Raw genomic sequence first — 26,898 nt, forward strand, 5'->3', positions numbered from 1 at the left:
CAACCCCAAGAGAAATATATCCTCTGATACCCTCTGAAAGAGTCGCAGATGCCAATGAGTGTTGCCCTTGTTCTCCAGTTTCTTCAGGGCTGCCTTGGAGAAGCCAGCTGGGGGATTGTGTGTGGGATTGACCTCCCTGGGGACGTTCGTTGAAAGGCAAGTCTGCTCCTCTGGGTGGGGAAGGACATGGATGCTATGGGACAGGGTCTGTTCTAGATGAGAGCTATTCATGGTGTGTGTCATCTTCCCACAAAGAAAAAGAGTGGCCAAGCCAAGAGAGGGCTGGGATAAAAATTATCACAGCCAGCTCTGGGAGCTCCTGCTCCAGCTGTCAGGTGGGAATGCGTTCAATTTTAATGTGAACTTCCCACAGGAAGATCCTTTCCTACCTGTTAGCATGGTCCCTGGCACTGCCCAAATCTCCATGTCCCCCAAGTCTCTTCCATGGGGCAATATGTGCATCCAGCGCAAGTGAGTCCTCAAAACAGCGTATCAAGAGGATGGCAAGGAGGTGTGAGGCGTCTGATGGGAAAGTGATGCCAAGGAGATGGGAGACATATGGTATCAGCCATCAGATCTCAGTTAGTTATCTGAACCCTTCTGTAGTTGAGGGAAGGAGACAGGAAATCTGTAGGAGGTGTTGTAGACACTTATCTTGGGATGGAAAGAACGCCTTTCTGGAAATCTCTCATTCTCTCCGTTGATAAAAGGTGGAACCAAGATGATGGGTTTAAATTAGCTTTCCCACTTCTGGACAGCTGAAGTAAGAAAGGAAATCCCATTCAAGGAGAGCTGGGTCTGCTTCTGTGGCTCCAGAAAACTGCAGGGGGTCTCACCAGAGCCGAGCAGAGGGGCAGGATCCCCTCCCTTGACCTGTTGGCCATGCTCCTTTTGATGCAACCAGGATACGATTGGCCTTCTGGGCTTCAAGCACAGCGGTTTTTTGCTGCATGAGGTTAATCCTCCCTCCAGGAGGCAACACTCTGCAGGATCAGTAAAGGCAGGAGAAAACAGAGAAGCCAAGGCCAGGGCTTTGGAGACAGCCTGCAATGCCATCGGGGAAAGGTTGTGTGTTTGCACTTGGGAGAGGCATTTGGGCAGTAAATGACAGAGGCACTGAATTATGCCACAGGAGAGGGAGCGGGGTGCTGTGAGCACGGAAAGGGAAAATCCATTCATTCGTTACAGCAATCAATAGCCCCCACGTGTCATTTAAGCCGGCCTAACCCTGGAGAAGTGCGAGATGGAAAAGACTTCTGCTTTGCTGATGAGAGCAGAAACTCAGCCCGAGGAAGGTGCCTAAAGAGATTATTCAGTGGTGACTCCTGACTCACGTCTAGATCAATGCGTTCAGCAATTTATCGGTGCTTCTGGGATCTATCTCGTCTAAGCATTTACGATAGTCAATGTTAATGCGAACATCCGTGGCGTAGGGCACTGCGTCGGCTGTATCAGGGATGCGAGAGGCATTCGGTTGGGCTGGGGAAGCATTTTGAGTAGCAGGAGGTCGAAAGGACGTGTGTGAAAATGAAAGGCTTTCTCTTCTCTTTGTATTAGGCGCACACCTTGCATTTCCAAAAGGAGAAACGGAGCCCATCTGGCAGGAACAGGGAGACAGGAACCTCTCAAATCCAAAAAAAAAGAGTTAAAAAACAACCCACCTCTGCATGTGGTCTGGCCTCTATTTGTAATTAATTTTTTTGTGCTTTTTATCCAGAAGAATGTATTTTAGATGACAGTGTAAGAGTTGATTTACACTTAAAAGTAGACTATTTCTTTTGGAGTCCTTCTGGGTTTATTAGCAGCATCCTTTTACCAGCACAAGTAATGATGCACTCACAATGTGGGAGGATGGTGGGATGAACTCTGCCACCCATCAGCAGGAGTTGCCTCTGAGCAACCTCTGATGCCTTTAAAATTTCTTTGCCTGGGTGCGTAAGCTGCGATGTATTTGGGATGAGAGGAAACGACCCCAAGTTTTATGAGGAAGGGTTTAGATTGGATCTTGGGAACCATTTCTTCCCAGAAAGGGCTGTTGGGCATTGGAACAGGTTGCCCAGGGCAGTGGTGGAGTCACCATCCCTGGAGGGGTTTAAAAGATGCAAAGATGAGGTTCCCAAAGATGGGAAAGGACCTGGGAGTCCTGGTGGACAGCAGGATGACCATGAGCCAACACTGGGCCCTTGTGGCCAGGAAGGCCCATAGTACCTGGGGTGGGTTAGAAGGGGGTGGTCAGTAGGTCAGAGAGGTTCCCCTGCCCCTCTGCTCTGCCCTGGGGAGACCACACCTGGAATCTTGTGTCCAGTTGTGGCCCCTCAGTTCCAGAAGGACAGGGAACTGCTGCAGAGAGTCCAGCGCAGCCACCAAGATGCTGAAGGGAGTGGAGCATCTCCCGTGTGAGGAAAGGCTGAGGGAGCTGGGGCTCTGGAGCTGGAGAAGAGGAGACTGAGGGGTGACCTCATTAATGTTTACAGATATATAAAGGGTGAGTGTCAGGAGGATGGAGCCAGGCTCTTCTCGGTGACAACCAGTGATAGGACAAGGGGCAATGGGTGCAAACTGGAACACAGGAGGTTCCACTTAAATATGAGAAGAAACTTGTTGGGGGTGAGGGTGTCAGAGCCTGGCCCAGGCTGCCCAGGGAGGTTGTGGAGTCTCCTTCTCTGCAGACATTCAAACCCGCCTGGACACCTTCCTGTGGAACCTCAGCTGGGTGTTCCTGCTCCATGGGGGGATTGCACTGGATGAGCTTTCCAGGTCCCTTCCAACCCCTGACATTCTGGGATTCTGTGATTCTTAGGGACATGGGTTATGTGAGGTTAACAGTTGGACTCGATAATCTTGGGCATCTTTTGTGACCAAAATTATTCTGTGATACCCCCACTAGCTCAGGAACAGTCACTTAACCTCTCAGCCCCCATTTCTGCACCTAACTGTGCATGAACATCAGTCCCTGGGGCTGGGCTGTGGGATCCTGTACCTCGCAGCCCAGATGCTGTTCCCTGGTAGAAAGCTCCGGTGACCGCATTTGTGCCACTTGGATAAACTGTCTGCCGGCGCGAGGAGGCTCAACTGTACCCAGGGGGTGGTGGAGCAAGGACATGGTCAGATGGCTTCACTTTTGTTAAGCTTCAAGCAGAAAGTTCCTTTTAAATGAGTAGGAGAACAGGAAAAAAAGAAAAATACTGGGTAATACTGTACATAGGCTGTTTCTTCTCCTGGCCATGACCACTAGAAAGTCTTGTCATGTTATGTTATGGGAGGAGATGTGGAAAATAGCTGCAAGGAAAGCAGGGAAGGATGCTCCTGTGGACTTGCTAAGCATGCCGAGGGGGAAAGGTGTGTTTCTGCAGGGATCAGCAGAAATACACTGAGGTGAGGGCTCCTACACCTTCCAAAAGTGCGGTGTCTCCTCTGCTTGATGGCTTAGGACATCCCTGTGGCCTTTGAAAAGCCACGGCGAGGGGATGGTTCGGCTCGTTTGATTCTTTTGTACTTGATATCCTCGAAAGCCCCGGGAGACTGTGGTGCCCAAATACAGCGCGGCGTGTGCGTGTTTGCAAGGCTGCTGTTGTACTTATAGCCCCCTTGAAGAAGAGAGGACGTACACGCTTCGGAACCCGCCAGTGCATTTCCTCTGGCCAGGAATAGCTGATGAGTAATACAAAGCGGCAGAGGTAATAAATATTAAAGAGCTGGAAAATGTTAAAGTGCACGGGCAGCGGAGCTGACATGCACAGGGGGTGTGAAGTGCGGAGTTCGTCTATGTGCACCTCACGCGGGCGTTGCTTTCTGTCCTTTTGTGACGGAAGCAGTGTAGAAGTAAACGTTGCAATTATTTTCTGTTAATAGTGTGTTGAAACGCATTGTGAATTTCGGTGAGTTTGTGGTCTCATGCCGTATCCCTGACCTCATGCCCAGACTCCCAGCCTGGTTGGGGTTGAAGTGACCTCTGTAGATCCCCCAGTCCAACCCAGCTGCTCACGCAGGGTCACCAGAGCAGATCACACAGGTGGGTCCAGGCGGGTTTGAATGTCTCAGAGAAGGAGACTCCACACCCGCTCTGGGCAGCCTGGGCCAGGCTCTGGCACCTCCCAGCAAAGAAGTTTCTGCTCATGTTCAGATGGAGCCTCCTGTGTTTCAGCTTGTGCCCATTGCCCCTCACCTTGGCGTTGGGCACCACTGAACAGAGTCTGGTCCATCCTCTGACACCCACCCTGAGATATTGATCCCATTGATCACATCCCTCTCAGCTTCTCTTCTCCAGGCTGAACAGACCCTTTATGGGTCCAAGCAATGGTTTTTCTGGTATGATGTGTCTGGACCAGCAGAAATGCAGCCAGTGGGAGGAAGGAGATGTAATGCCAAGCATCTGAGAAGCATGTGTGGTGATGAGGTCATGTTTCCCAGGAGACTGAATAGCTAGAAGATTGCAGATTAGGATTAAGCACTTCATAAAATCATAGAATCGGAGAATAGTTTGGATTGGAAGGGACCTTCAAAGCTTATCCAGTGCCACCCCTGCCATGAGCAGGGACATCTTCACCAGCTCAGGTTGCTCAGAGCCCCGTCCAGCCTGGCCTGGGGTGTCTCCAGGGATGGTTCAGCCACCACCTCTCTGCCCAACCTGTTATGGTGGGTGTATTGAAGGCAAAACATGGCAGTCCAAGAATGTCATCCAGCTTGGCCAGCATGACAGGTTGTTGGAGTTGAGGCATCAACTCTTGGGTCCTGCACATGCTCTGAACCCCTCTGAACAGCATGGCTGTTTCCCAGCAAGAGCTGATGGTGACAGGTGACAGATGCCATTTCTGTTCTGAGATTTCCTTCCAGTCCCCAGCTGATACCAAAGAATCCTGCTCCTCTCACCAGATATTATATAAAGATATAAGGGCCATGGGGCAACGAGCCCCCTCCCCAATTCTTCCTCTACCTGGCTAGCGTCAAAATGGTCATGAAGACCTTTCTACCCTCTTTTCTGTTCCCCATAATTGTCAATACCATAGTACAGCTGGATGGGGCCGACTGCAGCGAGGCGACAAGGGTTAAACTCTTTCCTGGCAGGCAGGGAAGATGCCGTGCGATTTCTCAGAGCCATGTGCGCACCGGGAGAGGAAGGCAGGCCCTCGCTAATGTATGCGCAGCTTCTGCGAAACTAAAAATAGACGGGATCTGAGGCTGTTCTTCCAGGATTTCACAGCGCTCACCCAGTTTTTAGCTCCTTCTTCTCAAACGGATAGCAAAACGAAGGTGACAGTCACAACCCTCGTGCTAAGCTGCCGCGTCGGGATCTTTGCTCCGGGGATTGCTTTGACCCCTGCGGCACGGATGTGCTGCTGAACAGAGAGTCCCAGGTTTGTGACAGTCCCTTGCAAGGCTGGGGTGGACCTCAGATTTCCTGATCGCTGCTGAGCCCTGCCCGGAGATTTGCTGGCCGTGAGGAGCCCCGGTGCTTTGCTCTGCAATGGTGTGTGCCAGGAAGGGGATGCAGCGGTGGGCAGAGCACACTGCAGCTGGCAGCAAACCCACAGCTCTGAGCCTGGCAGCTCTGCAGCGGACAGGGGCTTTTTTCATACAATCATAGGATAGTTTGGGTTGAAAGGACCTCCAAAGTTCCCCCAGTGCCACCCCTGCCATGAGCAGGGACATCTTCACCAGCTCAGGTTGCTCAGAGCCCCGTCCAGCCTGGCCTGGGATGTCTCCAGGGATGGTTCATCCACCACCTCTCTGCCCAACCTGGGACAGGCTCTCATCACCCTCAGTGTAAACATTTTCTTCCTCATGTCTGGCCTGAATCTCCCCTCTTTTAATTTAATACCATCATCCCTTGTCCTATCACAACCGGCTCTGCTAAAATGTCTGTCCCCATCTTTCTTTTCATCCCCTTTTAATTACAGAAAGGCCACAATAAGGTCTCCTTGGAGCTTCTCTTCTCCAGCTGAACACCCCAACTCTCTCAGCCTGTCCTCCCAGCAGAGCTGTTCCAGCCTCGCATCATTTCTGGGGCTCCTCTGGCCCCTCTCCAGCAGCTCCATGTGTGTCCTGTGCTGAGGACCCAGAGCTGGACCAGGGAGGGGGGCAGAATCACCAACCTCCACCTGCTGCCCACACTCCTTGTGATGCAGCCCAAGATATGATTGACCTTCTGGTCTGCAAGCGCACATTGCCGGCTCATGTCCAGTCTCTCATCCCCCAGCCCCCCACGTCCTTCTCCTGGGGGCTGCTCTCCATCCCTTCATCTCCAGCCTCAACTGATACTGAGGGCTGCCCTGAGTCTGATCCAGGACCTTGTACTTGGCCTTGTTGAACCTCATGAGGTTCACATGGGCCCACTTCTCAACCTTGTCCAGGTCCCTCTGGATGGATCCCGTCCCTCAGCCCCATTGTTCCTAGGCAGGGTCCTCTCTCCCTAAACTGCTCCTGGCTGGTGCTTTGCTGGTGTGCTGTTAAAAAAATCTTCTTTTACTGGCAGAGTCTCTCCTGGCACATTCCTCTTCTCAGCCCTACAAATCCAGCATCCATGGGGGTTTGGAGAGATTTTGCAGTATGGAAAAGTCTTGTCTAGTGATTTCTGGTCCTGCGTCAGTGACCTTGATGACCAGAGAGAGGGTAAATAGAGTAAATTCAGTGAATAGTATCCTACAATTCATATCACTTCCCTTATCTCCCAGCCGGAGACGTGACCCCTCTCATCTTCCTGAGCATCCAGAGCCCAGGAATAGGAAATCTATCCATCTGAGGGAGGGGACAAGCTCCCAATCATATTCCTCCTTGGCTCTGGGGCCCACATCAGTTTTTGAGGGCTTAGACCTCAGGCAACCTGCTGTCTGTGTTCAGATCTTTGGACCTGCTACCCCAAACTGGTTTGTTAAATCACTCAGGAAGTGGAAAACCCTTAGGAGAGAAAATCAGCAGTCTGTCTCCATCTCACAGCTGGTTAAACCCCTCGCTTTCCCCTCCGCTTCTCTGCATCCTCCACCAAGGCATCTTGGAGGCTTGAGGAAATGAAGACGTGTCCCTGTCTTCACTGGCCTCCCAGAGCAATGCAAACTTCTCTTCTCCTGTGACATCCTGTGGCTTTGGTGAGTCCATGTGATGCCAAACCACCTCCCAAGACCATCTGGGTTAAGTACTGCAACGTGGCCCTTCCTATAGAAAGGACAAGTTGACTATTCCCATGTGTCCATGTAGCATCATACACCTGAATAGAATCATAGAATCATTTCGCTAGGAAAATACCTCCAAGATCATTAAGACCAACTGTTAACCTCACACCATCAACTCCACCTCTAATTCATGTCCCTAAGAACCTCAATACTCACATTTTGGGAGCCCTCAGGCATTTCTCTGGATTTGCCCTGAAATTTCCCTCGCTTGGAGCCAAGACAAGTCAATCGAAAGATTCCGCTTACTTTCAAGGCCTTCGGCTGCATCTGTTCCTGTAGGGATTACTGGACTGGGACCAGTTTTATTTCCAAAAGGAAAGTCCTGACATTAAAACCTATTAGCTTGAACACACTTGAAGCAAAAATTCAATCTGAGCTCAACTTCTTTCTTTCCGTGTGATGCCATTTAACAGCTTTGATTTAAAACAGAAGGCTTTGCCGGAGGCGATAGCAGTAGGTGTTGGAGTGCACTTTAAGTAAATAAGTATGTGCAAAATAGGAAAGGGACTGGGGCTTAAGTATTCATAACTAATTTGGGGGGTGAAATCTGTGATAAAAGAGGGCATTTGGTTCAGCACTAGGATGCGAGACCATCCCACGTGTGATAGATGCTGTGACATGTCTCTGCAGCACCCGTCACTTTGATACCCTCTCCAGCAGCCCCTGTTACCCTGCCTGCTCCTTTAAGCAGCACGGAGATGCTTCCCACATTAAAATTTAAAAAAGGGCATTCATACCCTGCTGCTGAAGAGGTCTTTGGGGTTTTTTTTTCTGTTTTAGGACTCCTCATGAAATAATTGACAAGTAAAAGCGTTATTTCTACTTGCATGGGTCGAAACTGTAGTAGCTCCTGCTACAAAGCCATTCTCTGTTGCTATGTTGATTTACTGAGCAAAGATATAGAAATAGGGATTCTTCGACTGGGAACCCCACAGCCCATGGGGACGCAGACAAGGAGAGGCTGCCTGGGCAGAGCTGCTTGCAAAATTGAGGTTGTGATGACTATGCCAATGACACGCTCATGACTGGTTTTGCAAATAAAGAAGAGCTGGCCAGGCTCTGGCTAAGCATGGATATTTCAGTAGCAGTCCAGGTTTGTGAAAGTTTGAAAATCAGTGCCAGAAAGTTGGGCTGTTTAGGACTAACACTTTTTTATCACAGAATCCCAGCCTGGTTGGGTTGAAGGGACCTCTGGAGATCCCCCAGTCCAACCCAGCTGCTCACGCAGGGTCCCCAGAGCAGATCACACAGGGTCGCATCCAGGTGGGTTTGAATGTCTCCAGACAAGGAGACTCCACAACCTCTCAAGGTTCGTTTCTCTTCTTCTGATGGTGATCATTCAGCCTGTAAGCCACAGAAAACTACTCTGCAGCCAGGAAAGGAGAACAGTCACAAAGATCAATCACAGATGAGCAACACGGGTATGGGCAGCTCAAGCATTATCGGTGCCCAGAGCTTTAGCTGCGGTGATGCCCTTGCCCCGGTTCTCTGCCCCATGCATCTGCTGGAGGTTATGACCCTGGTATCTGCTGACTTGAAGAAGTGCACACCTACAGCTCTACCATGTGTTACCACACTCCAAGTATCTGCTTGAACCATCAGTAAAACAAGGCACTGAACAAAGACCATGGACCATGTCCTGGAGGAGGTGATAGAGGTGTATGTCCCCTAGGGCTGGCATTGCAACCAAAGCAATAATTTCAGAGGACCTGAGAACGTTCTTCTGAAATTATCAATCATAGCTCCTTATTTTGTGTATCAGAGCCCCCAAATTATCAGCCACAAGTCCACCCACCCTGCAAACATCAAAGCTGCAGGAACTGGATCCTAAAAATCCTGCAGCATCATGATTTTATTGTCTCTCTCTCCAACTATTTGATGGAATTGACTCTTTTCAAGAAGGGGTTGATTTGTAGACTTGGCTTTAAACAGAGAAAATGATCTTGGGCTGAAAATCGTTTCTGAAATGATTGTGGTTAAGTAGTGGAATAGGTTGCCCTGGGAGGTTGGTGAGTACCCATCCTTGGAGATATCCAAAACTCAACCGCACAAGGCCATGGCCAACCTCTTGGAGGGCAGGCTTGTTCCAGAGGACTCTAGAGGTCCCTTCCAACCTAAATTATTCTCTTACTACATGATGTGAGCGTCCCCAACGTATGTTTTATGAAATAAATCAGATGCCTCTTTTGTGGTTGATTTATAGTAAAGTCATCTGTGCTTTAAAACAAAATTAAACTAGCTTAGGATATGAGATTATTAAAGTTTTTCCCACACATCAGAAAACTGACACTATTGCTCTTTCTAGTAGATATTTCAGTTGCAAATAGTATTTTGCAAAAAGCAAGACTTCCTAATATAAATGGATGTTCAAGTATCATCCCCTCTCAAGTACATCCATTTAAAGAATAGGGATTTGAATTCACTTGAAGACCAGTATTTTCCCCAAAGTGGTGGCCATCATGTCTATGAATTAGGGGTATTCAGGATGTTTGACTTGACTTGACCCTTTGGCTTTAAAGGGAACAGATCTTGGTTGGTGCTTTCGAGAACCTCACTCATAGAGAAGTTTTCAAGCAGGGCTAAGGAAATAACGAGCCAACAGGAAGGTCTGGATGCTAGAAAATGTGACAAGAGGTTGATGTAGTAAACTGTGGTACAGTTTTAATAAAAAACGTTAATATAAGCCAAGTAATCCAATTTTCTCACCTTGATGAAATCACTGTTGTGTCATCTTATTGTGAGTGACTCCTGAGCCTGATCCTGGATCACAGCGATGTTGTGATAGGCAAAAAGGTGGATAACGTCTCATATTGGAGTCCCAGGTTGGGCACCAAGAGCATGATAAACTCTGTTTCGAAAGGAAGACGGCGTCCCCTGTGACCTACTAGTCTATACAACTCATGGATGATGTCATGTCACACATTCAAGCTTTTTAAGTGTCTCTAAAGCATGGAATAAGCTTGGTTTTTGTTCAGTGACATTCTCCTCCAATAAGCAAGACAAGGCACGGAGCAGAGTTTATTAATTGTTTAACAGGGGCTGATAGAAACAATTAACTAAATCAGGAGTATTTGTATACTGAAACACGTTTACTGAGCAGGAGAGGGCAGAAACACTTGATGAACACCCTTCTTGCTGTGTTTTATTCATTCTTAGGTATAAACCATACAAAGAGATGCCGAAAGTGACGAGATTTCAGAAAACTCTGAGAATTGCCATTCTGAAAATCAGGGCCCATCAAAATGATGATATGTGGTTTGGATGACCTATGAGGGTGCTGGATTAAAGGGTTTGAGCGCCGCTTGCTTAGTCCTCTGAGAAGATTTAAGGTGCCCTTTCTTGCTTTTGAGATGGCAAGTGACCTTTCCCAGTTTAGCAATGGTCCCCAGCAAGGTTTTGGCCCAAGGCAACTACCAGTGGCGTAAATGAGTCCTGCACACTGTTGAGGATTAGCCCAGGGCAGGAATCACTCCCCAAAGGTGGTTTGGATGCAGCTCCTTATTCTGGAGAAGTTCAATGCTATGGAAGCAGCCAGATGATGCTGTTGTGTATCAGCACCTGGATGGGACCCCACAGTTACTACTTCGATACTCAAACTAGGAACGATAATTATCCATCTGTGAATCCTTATTGCAACATTACAACAAAGGGAAAAAAAAAATCGCTACCAAATGTTGATATTGAGCATGTTAATTGCGATGGCAATTCTAAGTTTGATTTTTGATTTTTTTAATAGGCAGCATTTTACTTTCGTGCTCCCCTGTTGCTTGAGCACTGCATCTTCTATTCCTTTTGTATCTGTTAGAATGAAAATAATTCATTAAAATTAAAAAAGCGGGCCAAAGCCACAGCTGGTGTAAATTGCCAGAGCCCTGTGGATGCCAGCTCACTCCAGCTGAGATCTGGCCTGACATAACCTCATTTTAAGGGTACGTTCAGGCAGCCTCTGCTGCAAGCCTTCCAGCCGAGCAGTCACACGTCCTCATTTCCTCCCTTCCAAGGAGTGGGCTTTTAATCCGTGAACACCCTCTAGCACGTGAGGATAATGGCCCTTTGCAAGAGTTGGCAGTGGTGCCTGTGGAGGAGATGGCAGGAGGGTGAGCTGTCAGCTGGATAACTTGTCCATTCCACCCCTCTTCTTCCCGGAGTGAGCACCAGGGAGAAGGTTGGTGTGTGCGATGGTGAGGGAGATGGTGTCTATCCATATGGTGTGCGTTGCTACTATGACACTTATCATAGAACCATAGGATAGTTTGGGTTGGAAAGGACCTTCCAAGCTCATCCAGTGCCACCCCTGCCATGAGCAGGGACATCTTCACCAGCTCAGGTTGCTCAGAGCCCCGTCCAGCCTGGCCTGGGATGTCTCCAGGGATGGTTCATCCACCACCTCTCTGCCCAACCTGGGCCAGGCTCTCACCACCCCCAGTGTAAAAACTTTCTTCCCATGTCTGACCTGAATCTCCCTCCTTTAGTTTAAACCCATCACCCCTTGTCCTATCACTACAGGCCCTGCTCAAAAGTCTGTCCCCATCTTTCTTATCAGCTGCTTTTAAGCACAGAAAGGCTGCAATCAGGTCTCCCCGGAGCTTCTCTTCTCCAGCTGAACACCCCAGCTCTCTCAGCCTGTCCTCCCAGCAGAGCTGTTCCAGCCTTGGATCATTTCTGGGGCTCCTCTGGCCCCTCTCCAGCAGCTCCATGTGTGTCCTGTGCTGAGGACCCAGAGTGGGACATATAACTCCAGGTGGTGTCCCATCAGAGCAGAGTAGAGCGGCTGAATCACTTCCCTTGACCTACTGGTAGCCTAGGAGAGCACCTAGGACATATCCACACTCCTGTAGTGCCATGGCAAAGTAGGTTTATTCAGAGAGAAGCAGAGAAGATTAATGAGATGCTGGGAAGGGCATTGTTCTTGATGCCCTCTGGGTCTTGATAAATCCTACTCATCCAAAGCGGGTTGTAAGGTGCTGCAGGTTTAAGTTGCAGCCTACTCAGCAGACTTAATTTTCTCAACACCTTCTTTCCCTAGAGGTCCATTTCTGGCTTCTCTAGCATCTTCTCCTATTTTTCAAGCCATGGTTTTCTTCTCTGAAAGCAGTTGTTGGTTGTGCTCAGTCAAAAAGAGTTTCCCAACCTGGAGTTGTTTGGAGTGGTATGAGTATCCCAAACCCTATGTCTTTCCATCTTTCCATAGACCTGTATTAGTAAGCTAGGCAATTCAAGACCTGCTCATGGGCACTGTCGCTTCATCATTCTGCTAAATTGTGAGTATAATCACTAGCATTTTCCCAAGTAATCATAACCTGGGTAGGGTTCAGGACTCCATAGGAGCCAGGGATTGTTCCCAAGGCAGAGTATGAAGGCAGCTACTTGGTTTTGGAGGATGAGAGAGTTCATTTCTGTGGTCAGTCTTGGCTCATTTGCCCCAGGAAAAGTGATCAGTCCCCTGTCCTTTGGCTATCAGAGATATAACCTGAAATTCCTGACCTTGGTCAGCTTGTGGTTGTGTGGGCTGGGCCATCAGGATGCTTCTTTCCTCAAAACATAGCCCAGGGCCTGTGCTGATGTGCCTTTCCATGCTCCTGCATCCCTCTTACGCACCAGCATCCTCTTCGTTTCAAGCCAGCCTATTGCCTGAGGCATCCTCCTACACTTTCTGCTGGTGATATTCGGAACCACCTCTGTAAATCGAGCAGTGCCAAGGCACAGGCATGATCCTGTAATAGTTTACCCTGTTAAATTGTCAGCCCAGAGTCTCTGACAGTTTTGAGCAAGGCCAACTAGCATGGACATAGCCACACGGAGTCGAGTCAGGCCAGCTGGCCAAGGACAGAGGCCGGTCTTTGGTCTCCTTTGTTTAATGGTCTAGACAGAGCTTCTGATTCCATAATCCTGCCTCCTGACATTTCTGCTACGGTCCTTGATGAGACTGCTGAGCCACATCTGTCATCCACATGAAGCATCCTTTCCCATAGCACTTCACAGAATCACAGAATCACAGAATCACAGATTCCCAGAATGTCAGGGGTTGGAAGGGCCCTGGAAAGCTCACCCAGTGCAATCCCCCCATGGAGCAGGAACACCCAGCTGAGGTTCCACAGGAAGGTGTCCAGGCGGGTTTGAATGTCTGCAGAGAAGGAGACTCCACAACCTCCCTGGGCAGCCTGGGCCAGGCTCTGACACCCTCACCCCAAACAAGTTTCTTCTCAAATTTAAGTGGAACCTCTTGTGTTCCAGTTTGTACCCATTACTCCTTGTCCTATCATTGGTTGTCACCGAGAAGAGCCTGGCTCCATCCTCCTGACACTCCCCCTTTCCATATTGATCCCCATGAATGAGTCCCCCCTCAGTCTCCTCCAGCTCCAGAGCCCCAGCTCCCTCATCCTTTCCTCACACGGGAGATGCTCCACTCCCTTCAGCATCTTGGTGGCTGCGCTGGACTCTCTGCAGCAGTTCCCTGTCCTTCTGGAACTGAGGGGCCACAACTGGACACAAGATTCCAGGTGTGGTCTCCCCAGGGCAGAGCAGAGGGGCAGGAGAACCTCTCTGACCTACTGACCACCCCCTTCTAACCCACCCCAGGTACCATTGGCCTTCTTAGGCCACTTTGGGTGGTTTGGTGGTTTGTGTGTTTGTTGGTTGTTTGTTTTTACAGTAGGAGCATCTCCTGGTGGCATCCTCCAGCTCTCTCCATAGATTATTTGGCCACATATCTGGAGCCGATGGCTTTGGCTCCTTAAAAACGTGTTTTGGCGCAGGGACAGCAGTGACTTTGTCCAGGGCAGTTTCTGTGCTACTGCGACATACGTAGTAAATAAGCGTGAGGGTAATTATGCCGAGAGGAATTCTGGGAACGCTGCCAGAACAGAGGGGACAGCCAACCCTTTGTGCATTTAAAGAAAATCACCCCGAATCCCCCGTCCCAATCCCAAATTAGTTCTATCTCTTGAAGCCATGATGGGGCTTGAAACTAAAAATACAAGCGTACACACAAATACACACACTCGTATACAAAAATAGCCGGCATTCAAAAAATAAAAAGCTTGAAGTTAGACTCCTGAATCCAAAATTAAGCTCTTAAATAAATAAATTAGCCTGATTTTCAAAAGCACAGGCTGGTGAATGGCTTTCACTGACATAAGAGGAAGCATCGTGTTGCTAAAGATTGAAGATCAGGCCTGAGTATGGATTTGAAAGTCTAATTATAGAACCCTGTTTGCTACCAGCTTGACCGAGAACAACAAATTTCAAGTGAAATGACATTGATTTTTTTATTCTCTTCAGAGTTTGTCTGCGCTTAACCAGTGTTAGTAAAAGTAGGAAAAATCCCTCAAACAAGTAAATAAAATATCCCAAAGAAGAAACTGCATACAGCAGCACTATACATTCGCGTTTGGATATAAAATCAAGCATTGCAAATGTTATAGCTGGGTGAAAGTCAATATTGATTAATTAGACAGGTGTTTATTAGTTGTTGAAAACCTACCAGGTAGAAACACAGCTTTTCCCAATTCCTCCCCTGTTTTCCCTGGTAAAATCTCCCAATCGACTGGCATCATGGAGGAATGGGTGTTCACTCCTCCCTTTCCCCTCTTTGTCAGATTTGGGTGTGAAGGATGCTAAAGAGAGAGCACCACATTCTTTCGTGGACCAAAAAGTGAGTACAAAGGGAAGTTCATTTACCTTCTGCTCCACGTGGTCCTTGGAAGCTGTTTTGCTCACGTGCTCTTTATTTGGGAGTCTGTGGCATTTTGCTGGCCAAAGGGATTCCCGAGGTCACCGTCCCATCTGGCAGCTGAACCAGGGCAGATTTGTCCTGCTGGGTCTCCCAGTACAGATGAGATTGGGCAGGACTGGGTTTTATGGTATCAAGAAGTATGTGCACCGTGGATGGAGGACCATCAGCTGGCTCTTCACTTGCAGGTTTGTGATGTGGCCTTTAGAGACTGGGGACAGCACTAAAAGATCTGGGTTCTTCTGCCAGAAGACCTTGGGAGAGCCATTTTGGTGCTCTGTGACTCAGTTTCCCCATCTATGAAAGTGCCACAATACACAAGTTGACCTTTGCAAAAGCCTCAAGAGAATTTGGGGCTGCTGTCATTGCCATTGTTCTGGCTGTTGATGGAGACAGGAGGAGGCAATAATTAATCCAAAGCGTTTTTATATCTTTTTATGTGTGCTACCTCCAGGAATAGCTGGAAACCTTCGTGTTTAAACTGTGTGGATGGTGGTGAATTCCTAGAGATCAAGGAGAAATCATCGTAGGACGTGGTGTCCCTTCTGTTAGTTCCTTCTGAATCTCTTTTAGTGATTGAATGTCGTTGTTGCAGTGTGGTTGTACCAACCTGGAGGGCTTGGAAAATAAATATGGCTTTAAAAATAAGCCAAACTTAGAAACAGGTGGTGGGGACAGCAATGTGGAAGAGATGTCTAGCAAATGTGAGCTGTGAGAAGGGACTGAAAGAAACTTTGTGGGTTTTTTTTAGTCTGGAGAAAATAAGGGTTTACAGGGTAACTACGTGCGCACTGCTGTAGGGTGAAAAGGAATGAATTCTTCTCCTTGTCCATGGATGGGATGAGGATGAATTAGTGGCTCAACCTTCAGAAGAGGACTTTAGGTTTCAGGTACTAGCAGGACCAGGAGCTCCTGGGAAGGGGAGACCATGCAAGACAGATCTGGAAAGAGTTTGGCAGAGGTGCTGCTGTCTTGTCTTCCCCCATGGGCAGCACCTTATGGGCGCCACCACCTTGGTTTTTGGTGATATTATAAAAACCAGTTGCATGCTCCTTTTCACGGCTTTCTCCATGAGCCATTACAACTCGCTCTGCCCAACTTTGCCTTTCTGGCTGAACTACATTTACTTGGTCTGTTGCACGCGTGAAGGGAAGGCAGGATCCCTGTGTCATGCTGCAGTTTCTGGGTTTGGATCTTCCATGGACATGAAGCATGGGCATGTTGGATAGTGGGAGGAGAACTGGTGTCCATGGGACAGCAGATGGTCCAGGGGCATTTCCAGCCCACTGGGGCTCTGCTGGGGAAGTCACACCAGTGTCACCAGTGTCAGATGTGACCGGCGTGGCGTTTTCTCGAGTGTCGAGCCCCATCTGGTGGCTTTCCTGCATTATTGTTTTTCTGGTGTGTCCTTGCGTCTTCTTTCAGGATTTTTCTTCTTCCGTGCTTGCAAACGGCGAGCGAGAAGGACAAGGTGCTTAAAAAAGGGCAAGGTTTGCAGAGCTACCTCTGCTTCTCCCCTAGGTCCTCGTCCCTGGTTGTAACTTGGAGATACGGAGGCTGCCGAGGCTCGTGTCCTTTCCTCCTGCTCTTCCTTGCCGTGTGATCTCGCCCTGAGTGGCAAGGAATGACCTAATCGTTTTGGCGAAACCCCAGTTTGTGCTGTGAAGCCCTCCCAGAGCCTGCAGAAGGCACTTTGTCCCGCTGTCATGCTGCCATCCGAGCTGGGACAGGTGGACAGTTTGGGAGGGGACATTTCTTTCCATTGACTAGCTCAGTTCACCGAATTCATGGTCGGTGTTAAATGAAATGATGCCCATCCCAAATTTCAGAGCACAAGGTTACAGCCAGTGCTCAGGACGAGAGGGAAAAAAACACAATATTAGATCATTAACATCAGCAAGCATTAGAAAGGACCTTGTTAGGAGATGCTTCTTGTCTTAAATGCCATGAGTCGTGTGACATCTGGGCACCTTGTGCTACCCAGACTTGATCAGCTCCATTTACAAAGGTTGGACAAATGTTCCCTGAAAATAAGTTGTGTCCCATGGTGAGGTTTACAGGTCTCCTTGTATGCGTGATATGGAAACAGATGATAGAGCAGTACCTGTCCGCCATGCATGAGGTACCTCCCTCTCCTCCAACATTGCACAAAGTCTCAATAGCTGACCAAGCTGTGGGTCACACATGTGCTGAAGGTGAAGGTGATGTTTCATTGCTCCTCCTGTGATGAACTGGGGTCAAGTCTCTGGGGTCTGTGGGGGAAGCTCCTTACTAGAGTGCTGACCTGTCAAGCCACCGCCAAGTGTCATGGTCAGCATTTGTCAAGTGGTTTCTACTCTTCGCATCCTGAGAACAAAGTGGGAGAGTTGTTTTCTCATGCAAATGTTTCATGAGCATTTCCTACCCCCATGCTTCACAGCTCTGGGGCCCCCAAAATAAGAAGGACATGGACCTTTTGGAGTGTGACCAGAGGAGGATCCCAAAGATGATCAGAGGGCTGGTGCATCTCTCCTATGAAGAGAGGCTGACAGAGTTGGGGGGTTTAGCCTGGGGAAGAGAAGACTCCAGGAAGACCTTAGGGCCGCTTTCCAGTACCTAAAAGGAGCCAATAAGAAAGCTAGAGATGGACTTTTTACAAGAGCGTGTAGTGACAGGACAAGGGGTAATGGCTTTAAACTGAAAGAGAGGAGATTTAGATTAGGTATAAGGAAGAAGTTCTTCCCCATGAGGATGGTGAGACACTGGAACAGGTTGCCCAGGGAGGTGGTGGATGCCCCATCACTGGAAGTGTTCAAGGCCAGGCTGGACGTGGCTTTGGGCAACCTGGTCTGGTGGAAGGTGTCCCTGCCACGGTAGGGGGATTGGAACTACATGATAAGGTCCCTTCCAACCCAGACCATTCTATGATTCTATGGTTCAGGTGGGGCAAGCAAAACATTTCCCACTCCCACCACACAAAACGTTGCAGGAGACGGTGTCAGAGCTGTGTAGACACTCCAGAATCCTCTTCACCCAGACGACATCCTTCTACCCATGCATCTGTCCCACAGCCCTTTCCCCTTCAGGTTTTGACGCCTGCCTAAATCTCACGCTCGGTTTTTCCTCCTGTTCCCCGCAGGTATATCCGAACTATGTACCTGGGGATCCAGAGCCAGAGGCGGAAGGAACACCAGCGGCGTTTCTACTGGGCTATGATGTACGAATATGCAGACGTAAATATGTTGCGCCTCCTGGAGACTTTCCTCGAGAGCGCCCCTCAACTGGTGCTACAGCTCTGCATAATGATCCAAAAGAACCGTGCAGAAACATTACCATGTAAGTGACCCCCTCGTGTCCCCCTCCCCATCCTCCCAGACTCCCCACTCTGGTCCCACCTGAGCTGCCTATGGATTTTTGGCTAAATCCTCCGCCCTACGCAACCTGGTGTGCAAGGGGCCGCCACTTGGGACAAATCTCATTCCAGCTCCGCGCTGCGTTCGCTGGGTAAAATTTCTGCTCGTTCCGCTGAGAAATAAAATAAAATAAAATAAAATAAAATAAAATAAAATAAAATAAAATAAAATAAAATAAAATAAAATAAAATAAAATAAAATAAATCAATGGAAAGATGAGATTCAGCTCTTCCATACCCAGTCCAGACTAAAGAAATGATGATGTTGTCAGGAGAAGGCAGGTGGTCACTGCTATGGCGAGTGTCACCATTTGTCTGCTGCCTGGCCCTGGGCAAACACAATCATTCCCTGCCTCAGTTTCCCTCCTTACATAAGTAAGATGATATCATTGGCCAAATTTGAATTTGTGTTGTGGGGGCAAGCAGTTCAGTGCCTGTGCAATGCTCTGATGATGTGAAGTAAGGGGGTTTTTTTAGTAGCTAAATGCTGTAGAACCTTTTCTGAAGAGTGCCTAGAGATTAAGGTTTAGTCATTGGTACTATGTCCAAGAAGAAAAGAGAAAAGAAGGCAGCAGAGGGGATTGTGTAGGGACAGAGATGTTGTAGTGCAGGTAGCATTGCAAAGGTAAACAGATGAGCAGAGGCTTGGAAGCAACCACAGATGTGAGTTTTCCAGTTCTGATGTCCTTTGGTGAAGCAATGTCCTGAGCACGGGGCATCCACCCCAGTGAACAGGCAGATGTCCCTGTCCCAGCCCTGGGGTGAGCAGCTCTACCAGCCCATGCCCATGGGAATCCTGGCTGCCAGCAGTCACCAGCTCAAGGGACAATTGTCCTTTCCAAGGACCAACACCAGTATCAGCTGATGACCTTCTGGGTTATTCAGCTCCTGTTCAATACACGCACCAAGGATGGCACACGGCTTCCCAAACCCAGCCTGTTTGTGCCTCGCCATTTCTGGCAGACCTGCAGAGTTTCTTGGAGCTGGGATTGGAACCAGGCAGCTCTTCGGGGTTAGATTTAGCTGGCTAGACCACGGTCACCACTATCTAGAGCATCAGTAAGTCGGACTGCTCTCCCATCCTTCATTCTTTAAGCACATCCGTCACAGTTGTTTATAGAGGCCTCCCTTCTCCTTTTTATGCAGTGTTTTTCTGAAACCTCTCATTACAAGCTCTCCAGGCCTCCAAAGTGCTGACATGATGAACACGCTTTTCTACAACTCCTCCTAGAACTGCTCGCATTTGCCAGCACCCTTTTCCTGCTGCTTCCAACATTATTAACCCTACTAAAAAATGTATAAATCATAACCTAAGAGGCTTGCAGATGGCTGGACTCACTGCAGAAAGCACTGGGTGAAGTTCGCCGGCCTCTGCTGTGCTGCAAGTCAGCCGACGCGGGCGAATAATCCCTCTAGGCTTCCAAATCTGCAGCTCGTTCAGTTTACCACTTCCAGGCGTGGCTGCCTAATCCACCGAACAAGCTGCATCATTTTCCAGTCCTCCCCCCCTCCACTTCTTCAGCTATGCAGTTCCTCTGTTCCTCCACCACACCGAGCAAGCTGCGCTCTCTTCCAAGGCAAGGAGCTCTCTCTTCCGAGGCCACGCACGTCCCCGCCTGCCTCCTCAAGCCCTGGAGGGCTCTTTGCCTGCCACGCTCCAGCAGCCGAGCTCTGGGGGTCCCCAGTGCACCCTCTTCCCCCACTGCCTGTGCCAGGGATGCGGTTGCACATCTCGGGATACGAGCAGCGGAGATCGTTCCTGGCTCAGGCGCAAGGTTTCCTAGAGCTCGGTTCAGTGCTCCTGTCTTCCTCCTCCTCCTCCTCCTCGCGGCCAGTGCGTAATTATGTAAAAGGAAATTAAATGCTGAGGGGAACCATTGTGAGAGGCAGCATCAGAGATTTCCCTTAAAGCAGTCAGAAAGCAAAGGAGGATGGATATTGTTAGGAAGGCAGTGTGTTTAAAAATCAAATCAAGTCTCTGCTGGTGCACCGTGTGTATGTGAGTGTGTTTTGTCACAGGAAGAGGCCAGTTTTGCCTCTTAACAGGGACATGCTCGGCTTCATCACTGAGGGATGCATGCTGGCAAAACGGCCCACAGCAGGGCTTATAAACCCCATTACAGCCCGTCCTAAGATGTCCAGACTCCAGCTATTTCCATAGGGTTTACACAGTCTCTTACTGATCCATATAGTGTTTGGACAAGGTCAGTTTACCATTTTATATGACATACATCAGTCTTCCAAACCCCAGTCCTCTTAAAACTGCAATGCCAAGCCCAGTGCAGAAAGCCAAACCACACTCCAGTCTTCTCCACACAGGTCAGCTAATGTCTCCATCTCCTATTTAAGGAACCTTAGAAAGGGAGTTACTTGAATGCCTACCAGGAAGTTTTGCTTTTATTCTCCTAGTTCTCATGTTAAGGCAGCTGTTGAGGAGAGAAGAGTGAATATACTGGAGGTCTTTACTCAAACATTAATAAGGTCACCCCTCAGTCTCCTCTTCTCCAGCTCCAGAGCCCCAGCTCCCTCAGCCTTTCCTCACACGGGAGATGCTCCACTCCCTTCAGCATCTTGGTGGCTGCGCTGGACTCTCTGCAGCAGTTCCCTGTCCTTCTGGAACTGAGGGGCCACAACTGGACACAATATTCCAGGTGTGGTCTCCCCAGGGCAGAGCAGAGGGGCAGGAGAACCTCTCTGACCTACTGACCACCCCTATTCTAACGCTTAATTTCCTGCTTTCTGTATATATTGGGTGGGCAGAAGAAAGAAAAGCTTCACCAGGCTTTGCAAGAATCATTCCAACTTGAGAGATACCTCTTTGAAAGGGTTGGATGAGACCTGTGTTTATTGCTTCTTCAGCTCTCAAAGAACAGAACAGGGTCACTAATGGGCCCCTGCTCACGCAGAAGTTAGCACCTCCTGCATGGTGTGACACCAACAGCAGCAGAAGTGCTGGGGATGGAATTTGAGGTCAAGTCAATAAAGCTTGGGACAACACCTCTGAGATTTCACAAAGGTCAGGATTGGTTCCTTCAACATATCCCTGGCACAAGGCAGATCCCAGCTTCACTGCTGTCACACGAAGACTCGGGAAGAGCAGAAAATAGCACGGAGACAAAAGAAGTTAAGAACTCTGTGTACTCTGTTGGGTGAGCAGATCTGACCTGGAAGGTGCACGCTGAGAGCCTGAGCTGGAGGACTTTGTGCTTCGGCTGCTGGGACAAATGGGTCGTCATCAGCTCCTGAATATGCATATGGAATAAGCTGGTGTTGGTATGCAGGACCTTAGCAAGTGATTCATCTCCTCCAGCCACAGCTGTCTGGGTCCGAAATAGAGTCAACAGAAGCTGAGGGAGGAAGGATGCCTCCAAAACATGGATCAACCTGTACCCAAAGCAGCTGAAGGAGGTGAGATGAGATGCTCCAGGAAATTTAGACAGAAGCCAGGTCATGCACTCAGACCTCCCCTTAGAATCATAGAACAGTTTGGGTTGGAAGGGAACTTCCCAGCTCCCCCAGTGCCACCCCTGCCATGAGCAGGGACATCTTCAGCAGCTCAGGTTGCTCAGAGCCCCGTCCAGCCTGGCCTGGGATGTCTCCAGGGATGGTTCATCCACCACCTCTCTGAGCAACCTGGGACAGGGTCTCACCACCTTCAGGGGCAACAATTTCTTCCTCATGTCTGGCCTGTCTCCTCTCCTTTAGTTTAAAACCATCACCCCTTGTCCTATCACAAGAGGCCCTGCTCAAAAGTCTGTCCCCATGTTTCCTATGGGGCCCTTGTAAGTGCAGAAAGGCTGCAATAAGATCTCCCCAGAGCCTTCTCTTCTCCAGGCTGAACAACCTGGAGGTGATGGGACTCTGTCTCTTGCTCACTGTCACTGTCCCTGAGATTTTGGAGAGGATGGGATGAAAGGGTGGCCATCACTTTCAGATTCCTGGAGAGCATCGGCCAGAGAGCACTTCCCTGATTTAAATAACATGGTATATTTCCAGCGGGAAACATAATATTAACTAAAACAAAAACAACAGCAACAAAAAAGAGCAGAAACCCAGATCTTCATTTCATAATCACTCCTAGCAGATAATCCACCTCTCTTCTTGCAAAATAAACCATCCTTAACCCACTTCCCCCTGCAGAGACAACTATTCCACTTCACTGAATGGAAAGGTGCTCATACAACCAGCTTAGAAGAGACACCCAACTCCTACGCAGGTAGCGAGATGACAGGGATTCCAGTTTTTAAGCATAAATCTCGTCTTATAGAGGCTTCCTTTTACTTAATTTTTTTCATGTGGCTGCTTAGTGAGATTTATCTGAACCTCCAACATCCTTCCACTCATGTCACGAGGACTTCACTTAGTGCTTTTGCTGGGAATTTGTCTGCGTGAGGCTGCAGTTTTCAGCGTGGGGTTTCCTTCCATAAAAGGGACTGTCTATCCACCAATGCTGTGCCCATCTCCTCTATAACCCTGCCATTAATCTGGAAGAGATTTGTGGCGTAAGCCTTTGCGGCATAAACCTGGTTGAAATCTCTGGGATTTTGCGAGGTGTCCGCACTCTCTACAACCAGCAATAAGTAGTCTGAAGCTGTTCGGATATATAAGAAAAAGCAATATTAGCTTCTGTTTTTCTCTTTTAAGCAGAATGATACAAGCTGTGCACTAAAAGGAGTTTTTAGACATCTCAGCTAGAGATGTGCGTGGGCTAAAGGGTTATCTTGGAGTTTGCAAATGATGTAGCCATTTTGTTGCCCGTCCCAAAGCAAAGTCTTACTTGGTTCATCATGTCCTCACTCTTTCTTTACTATGTCTAGAGGCCATTTATGATCAGGGCCAGTCCTTTTTTGCAAGATGCTTTTCGCTGTCATTTAGTTTAGAAAAATTAACGGGTCTTTGTGGGCTGTGGGAGGACGAGCAGCAGGGGTGGGTCAACCATTGTCCTCACTGCCCAGAGAATGAATTCCCCGTTGAGTTGAATGGGTTTGGGATGAACCAACCTCAAGTTAAACAATCCTTCATCTGAGTAAGGTGTTTCCTCTGTGGGTGGTAACGAGTTAAATCTAATGTGGAGATAAATTTCTCAGATCTTTTTCTCCTGATGGCAGGTTGATGGTTAATCAGTAATATGTTGTGAATAATGGATATGCTGCGAACCACATACAGTCTGAAATGTCATGTTAGATATATTCATAGGGTGGGAAATGTCCCAAGACACCATGACTTGTTGAGGAATGGTTTGAGATCTAAAAACAAGGCCATATCTAAAGGACAAACAAATGAATGGGTTGCTTTTTACTCAGTCCCCTTTCCATTCAGGCACTAAAGATCAAAGTAACCTTCTCAGCTGGGGCAACCGGGTTAGAAAGGGAGCCTTCAGCTCAAGGGTGTGTTTTTCAGAAGTGATCAACACTGTGCTGAATGTCACTGAGGAGACTAAAACTCCCATGTCTCCACAGAAAGTGGAAGACACTCATTAAATATGGAAGCTCATCCTGCAGGTAACACTGCTAACCTTGAAGGAGCACTAGGAGTTGGTGCAAGATCCTTCAAGCTGTCCTGAGCTGAGCAGGTACATCCATCAGAGAGCCCAGCAGTGGAAGAGGCACCTGTGGGCAGCCATTGTCACCACTGTTACCCTGTTAGCATGGGCCTGACATGGTTTTGGCTTGGACCAGCTAACTCTGAGCCAAACAATCCCCAAGGACTCCTCAGGAGTAAACACAAACCAAGGACCATTCCCAAGAGGCTGTTGGATGTGGCCACCTTTGAATGGCAAGAGATCATAGAATCATAGAATCACTTCAGTTGGAAGAAACCCTCAAGGTCATCGAGTCCAACCATAACCTAACTCTAGCACTAAACCACATCGCTGAGAACCTCGTCTATGCACCTTTTAAACCCCTCCAGGGATGGTGACTCCATCACTTCCTTGGGCAGCCTGTTCCAATGCCTGACAACCCTTTCCATGAAGGATTTTTTCCTAATATCCAGTTTGATGGGGTGTGGATGGTGCCCGGGTGTGCGTGCTGGCCCCAGGGCTGGAGAACAATCCCTGCAAATACTCGGTTCTTAGTAGAGATGCAACCACAGAGGACTATGGGTGGGAAATGCCATGTTGGATGTAAATATGTGTGTAAGGGGAAAGTGCTTGTTGTGGGGTGCTGCTGCCTGTTTTCCACAGATTTCTTTCAGTTTGGGTGTAATTAAAAATAGACATTCCAACAATGCTGAAACATGAATCCAAAACCCCAGATTCAAATATCTGTGACAAAAAATTGTCCCGGTTTGTGCAGAGTCCCATAACCAGAGTTACCCATTCTAAATAAGACATGGTTCACCCTTTCTACACAGGCGTCAGAGTCCAGAGGGTTTGGCACAAAAAAGACCAACATGTCATCTACACCCTCTGTTTGGTTGAGACACTGATGCAGGCCTAAGCGACGTCCTTTTCCTCCAGCAGTAGAATTCCTCCTCCCTTTTTTGACCAGTGTATTTTTCCTTACATACAGCAAGATAACTGCAATGTATGTCTAAAAAAGTCTTCGCCTCATAGAGTTGTCAGTAACAGGAGATGCGATGGGTAAAAGGTCTACCAGAGTCACATTCTGGGCTTTGGTTTGGGCTGTGAGACAGATCATAAGGAAAAAAGATGCTAAAATGTTGCCCATGGGGTTTAAGATGTATTCTCATTCTGTCTTGTGACATTCCTTGGGGAATAAAATAAACGGGAAACACCTATCATCCAGCCCTGGTTCCCTGTGACAAGAAGAGGCATAAAAGCATAGAATCAATCATAGAATGTCCTGAGTTGGAAGGGACCCACAAGGATCATGGAGTCCAACTCCTGTCCCTGCACAGGACACCCCACAGTTCACCCTGTGTGTCTGAGGACGTTGTCCAGTCTCTTCTTGAACACTGTCAGGTTGGGGCTGTGACACCTCCCTGGGAGCCTGTTCAGTGTCCAGCACCTCTGGGTGAAGAACCTTTTCCTCATGTCCAACCTGAACCTCCCCTGGCACATCTTCCTGACATTCCCTTGGGCTCTATGGTTGGTCAGCAGAGAGAAGAGATCGGTGCCTACTTTTCCTTTCTGCATGAGCAGAACAACAGTTGCTCATTGCCATGTGGGCAAGGGACCTCACCAGTTGTGTGCTTGCTGAAGGGGCTTGGCAGAGAGGAACCGGCGTAACCTGTGTTAAAAGTCTGTCCTGATTCAACAACAGTTTCCCTTTAAATGTCCATCAGCAGACCGAGGAGACATCTCACAAAATGCCCAGAGAGCTCCAGACGCATAAGCAGCTCTCCCAGAGTCCACTCATATGACTCAAGCCCTTTGCCAGACTGGGGCATATGGCTCTGTTCCTGCCGTCCCCTCCTTCTCACCAAAGCCAGATGACAGATAGCAATTTGGTGCCCTGCTTGAAGCGAGTCGCTGATCCCCGGCCAGTTCCCAGCAGCGTCAAAAAGCCATCTCCACAGTTGGCAGTGGCAACCGAGGTCGTCTTGCCCTGGCGTGCTGAGAGCAGGCCAAGCCCGAGGCACGCTGGCACCGAGCGGCACGGGGAAAGCTTGCCCGCTCATCAACCATATTGTCCCAGCGCGGTGGGGAAGGACTGGGCCCAGCAGCCTTTGAAACCAGTGACAGCTTTCTAAACTCCAATAGGCTTTGGAGCAAACCCAGAGAGAGATGTCATCCCTTAGCCCATCCCCACCTGCAGCTTCTCCATCCACCACCTTGCCGTAGCTCTTGTTATTTTGGGGTGCTGATAAAAAAACCTTCTGTTCCGTACCACGTGCCACCGTCACACATATGACATGGCACAGCCAATAAAGATGAGTCACCATTCACGGGACAGCACTGGCAGGTAGCCAGTGCTGCCAATTTTAGGCTTTTTGTAAGGCTGTGGTAATCGTTTGGAGGGGGTTACATCATCAGAGCACTACACAAGCATCAGCCCATGCTGTTCTGAGGAGTTGCAGGCCAGCTGGGAAACTGAGGCACAGAGAAAGAGGTTTGAGTAGCCTAAGGTCTTGGAGAACATCTCCACACTGCAGGCTCCTGGGGAGCAAGTTCATGCCAAGCAGATCCCAGGCAGGAAATTAAGGTGCTTTTTTTCAGGTGGTTTTTATGCTGCAGACTTTTTGGAGACACACCTCTGTCACGGTCCGGTCGGCGATGGACTCGTGATGGTTCTTTTACCTTGATCTCAGAGTGAAAACTTAAGGCGACCAAAATGCCAAGGGGTTATAATTCAATCAAGCAGTGTTACTTTATTAATTTGCCCATAAAACGGCATGCGATAGAGAGAGAGAGTAAGAAAGAGAAAAGGGAAAAGAAACGGGGAAAAGTAAAGGTAAAGATGAGAAATGAGGTCGCGTTTATCACCAGTCCAGTTCCAGAAGCTCCCTCTGGTCTCTGGTCCCATAGAATCCTGCCGGTCCTCCATCGTGGTTCGGGATCCTCTGGTGGGAAGATCTTCAGCGGTGTCCATTCTGGTCTCATCTTTTATGCTTCTTCACCCCCCCTTGCTCCCATTGTTTCAGCCCAGTCTCCACCTTGATTTCGCAACCCAGGCTCGTACTGCGCAGGCTCCAAAGATCCACGC

At 48.7% G+C, this 26,898-nt stretch overlaps 1 protein-coding gene across 1 annotated transcript in view; it reads left to right on the plus strand.

Annotated features, from left to right (window-relative positions):
* Nucleotides 1-26,898, plus strand: part of XKR6 (XK related 6) — a 245,583-nt gene that overhangs the window by 166,155 nt on the left and 52,530 nt on the right. Inside the window, exon 2 of the mRNA XM_065835758.2 lies at nucleotides 18,017-18,213. Coding sequence (XP_065691830.1) covers nucleotides 18,017-18,213 — 197 coding nt within the window. The remainder of the gene's footprint in view (nucleotides 1-18,016; nucleotides 18,214-26,898) is intronic.

This window comes from Patagioenas fasciata, chromosome 3, assembly GCF_037038585.1.
Source record: "Patagioenas fasciata isolate bPatFas1 chromosome 3, bPatFas1.hap1, whole genome shotgun sequence".
In the NCBI taxonomy this organism is placed as follows: domain Eukaryota; kingdom Metazoa; phylum Chordata; class Aves; order Columbiformes; family Columbidae; genus Patagioenas; species Patagioenas fasciata.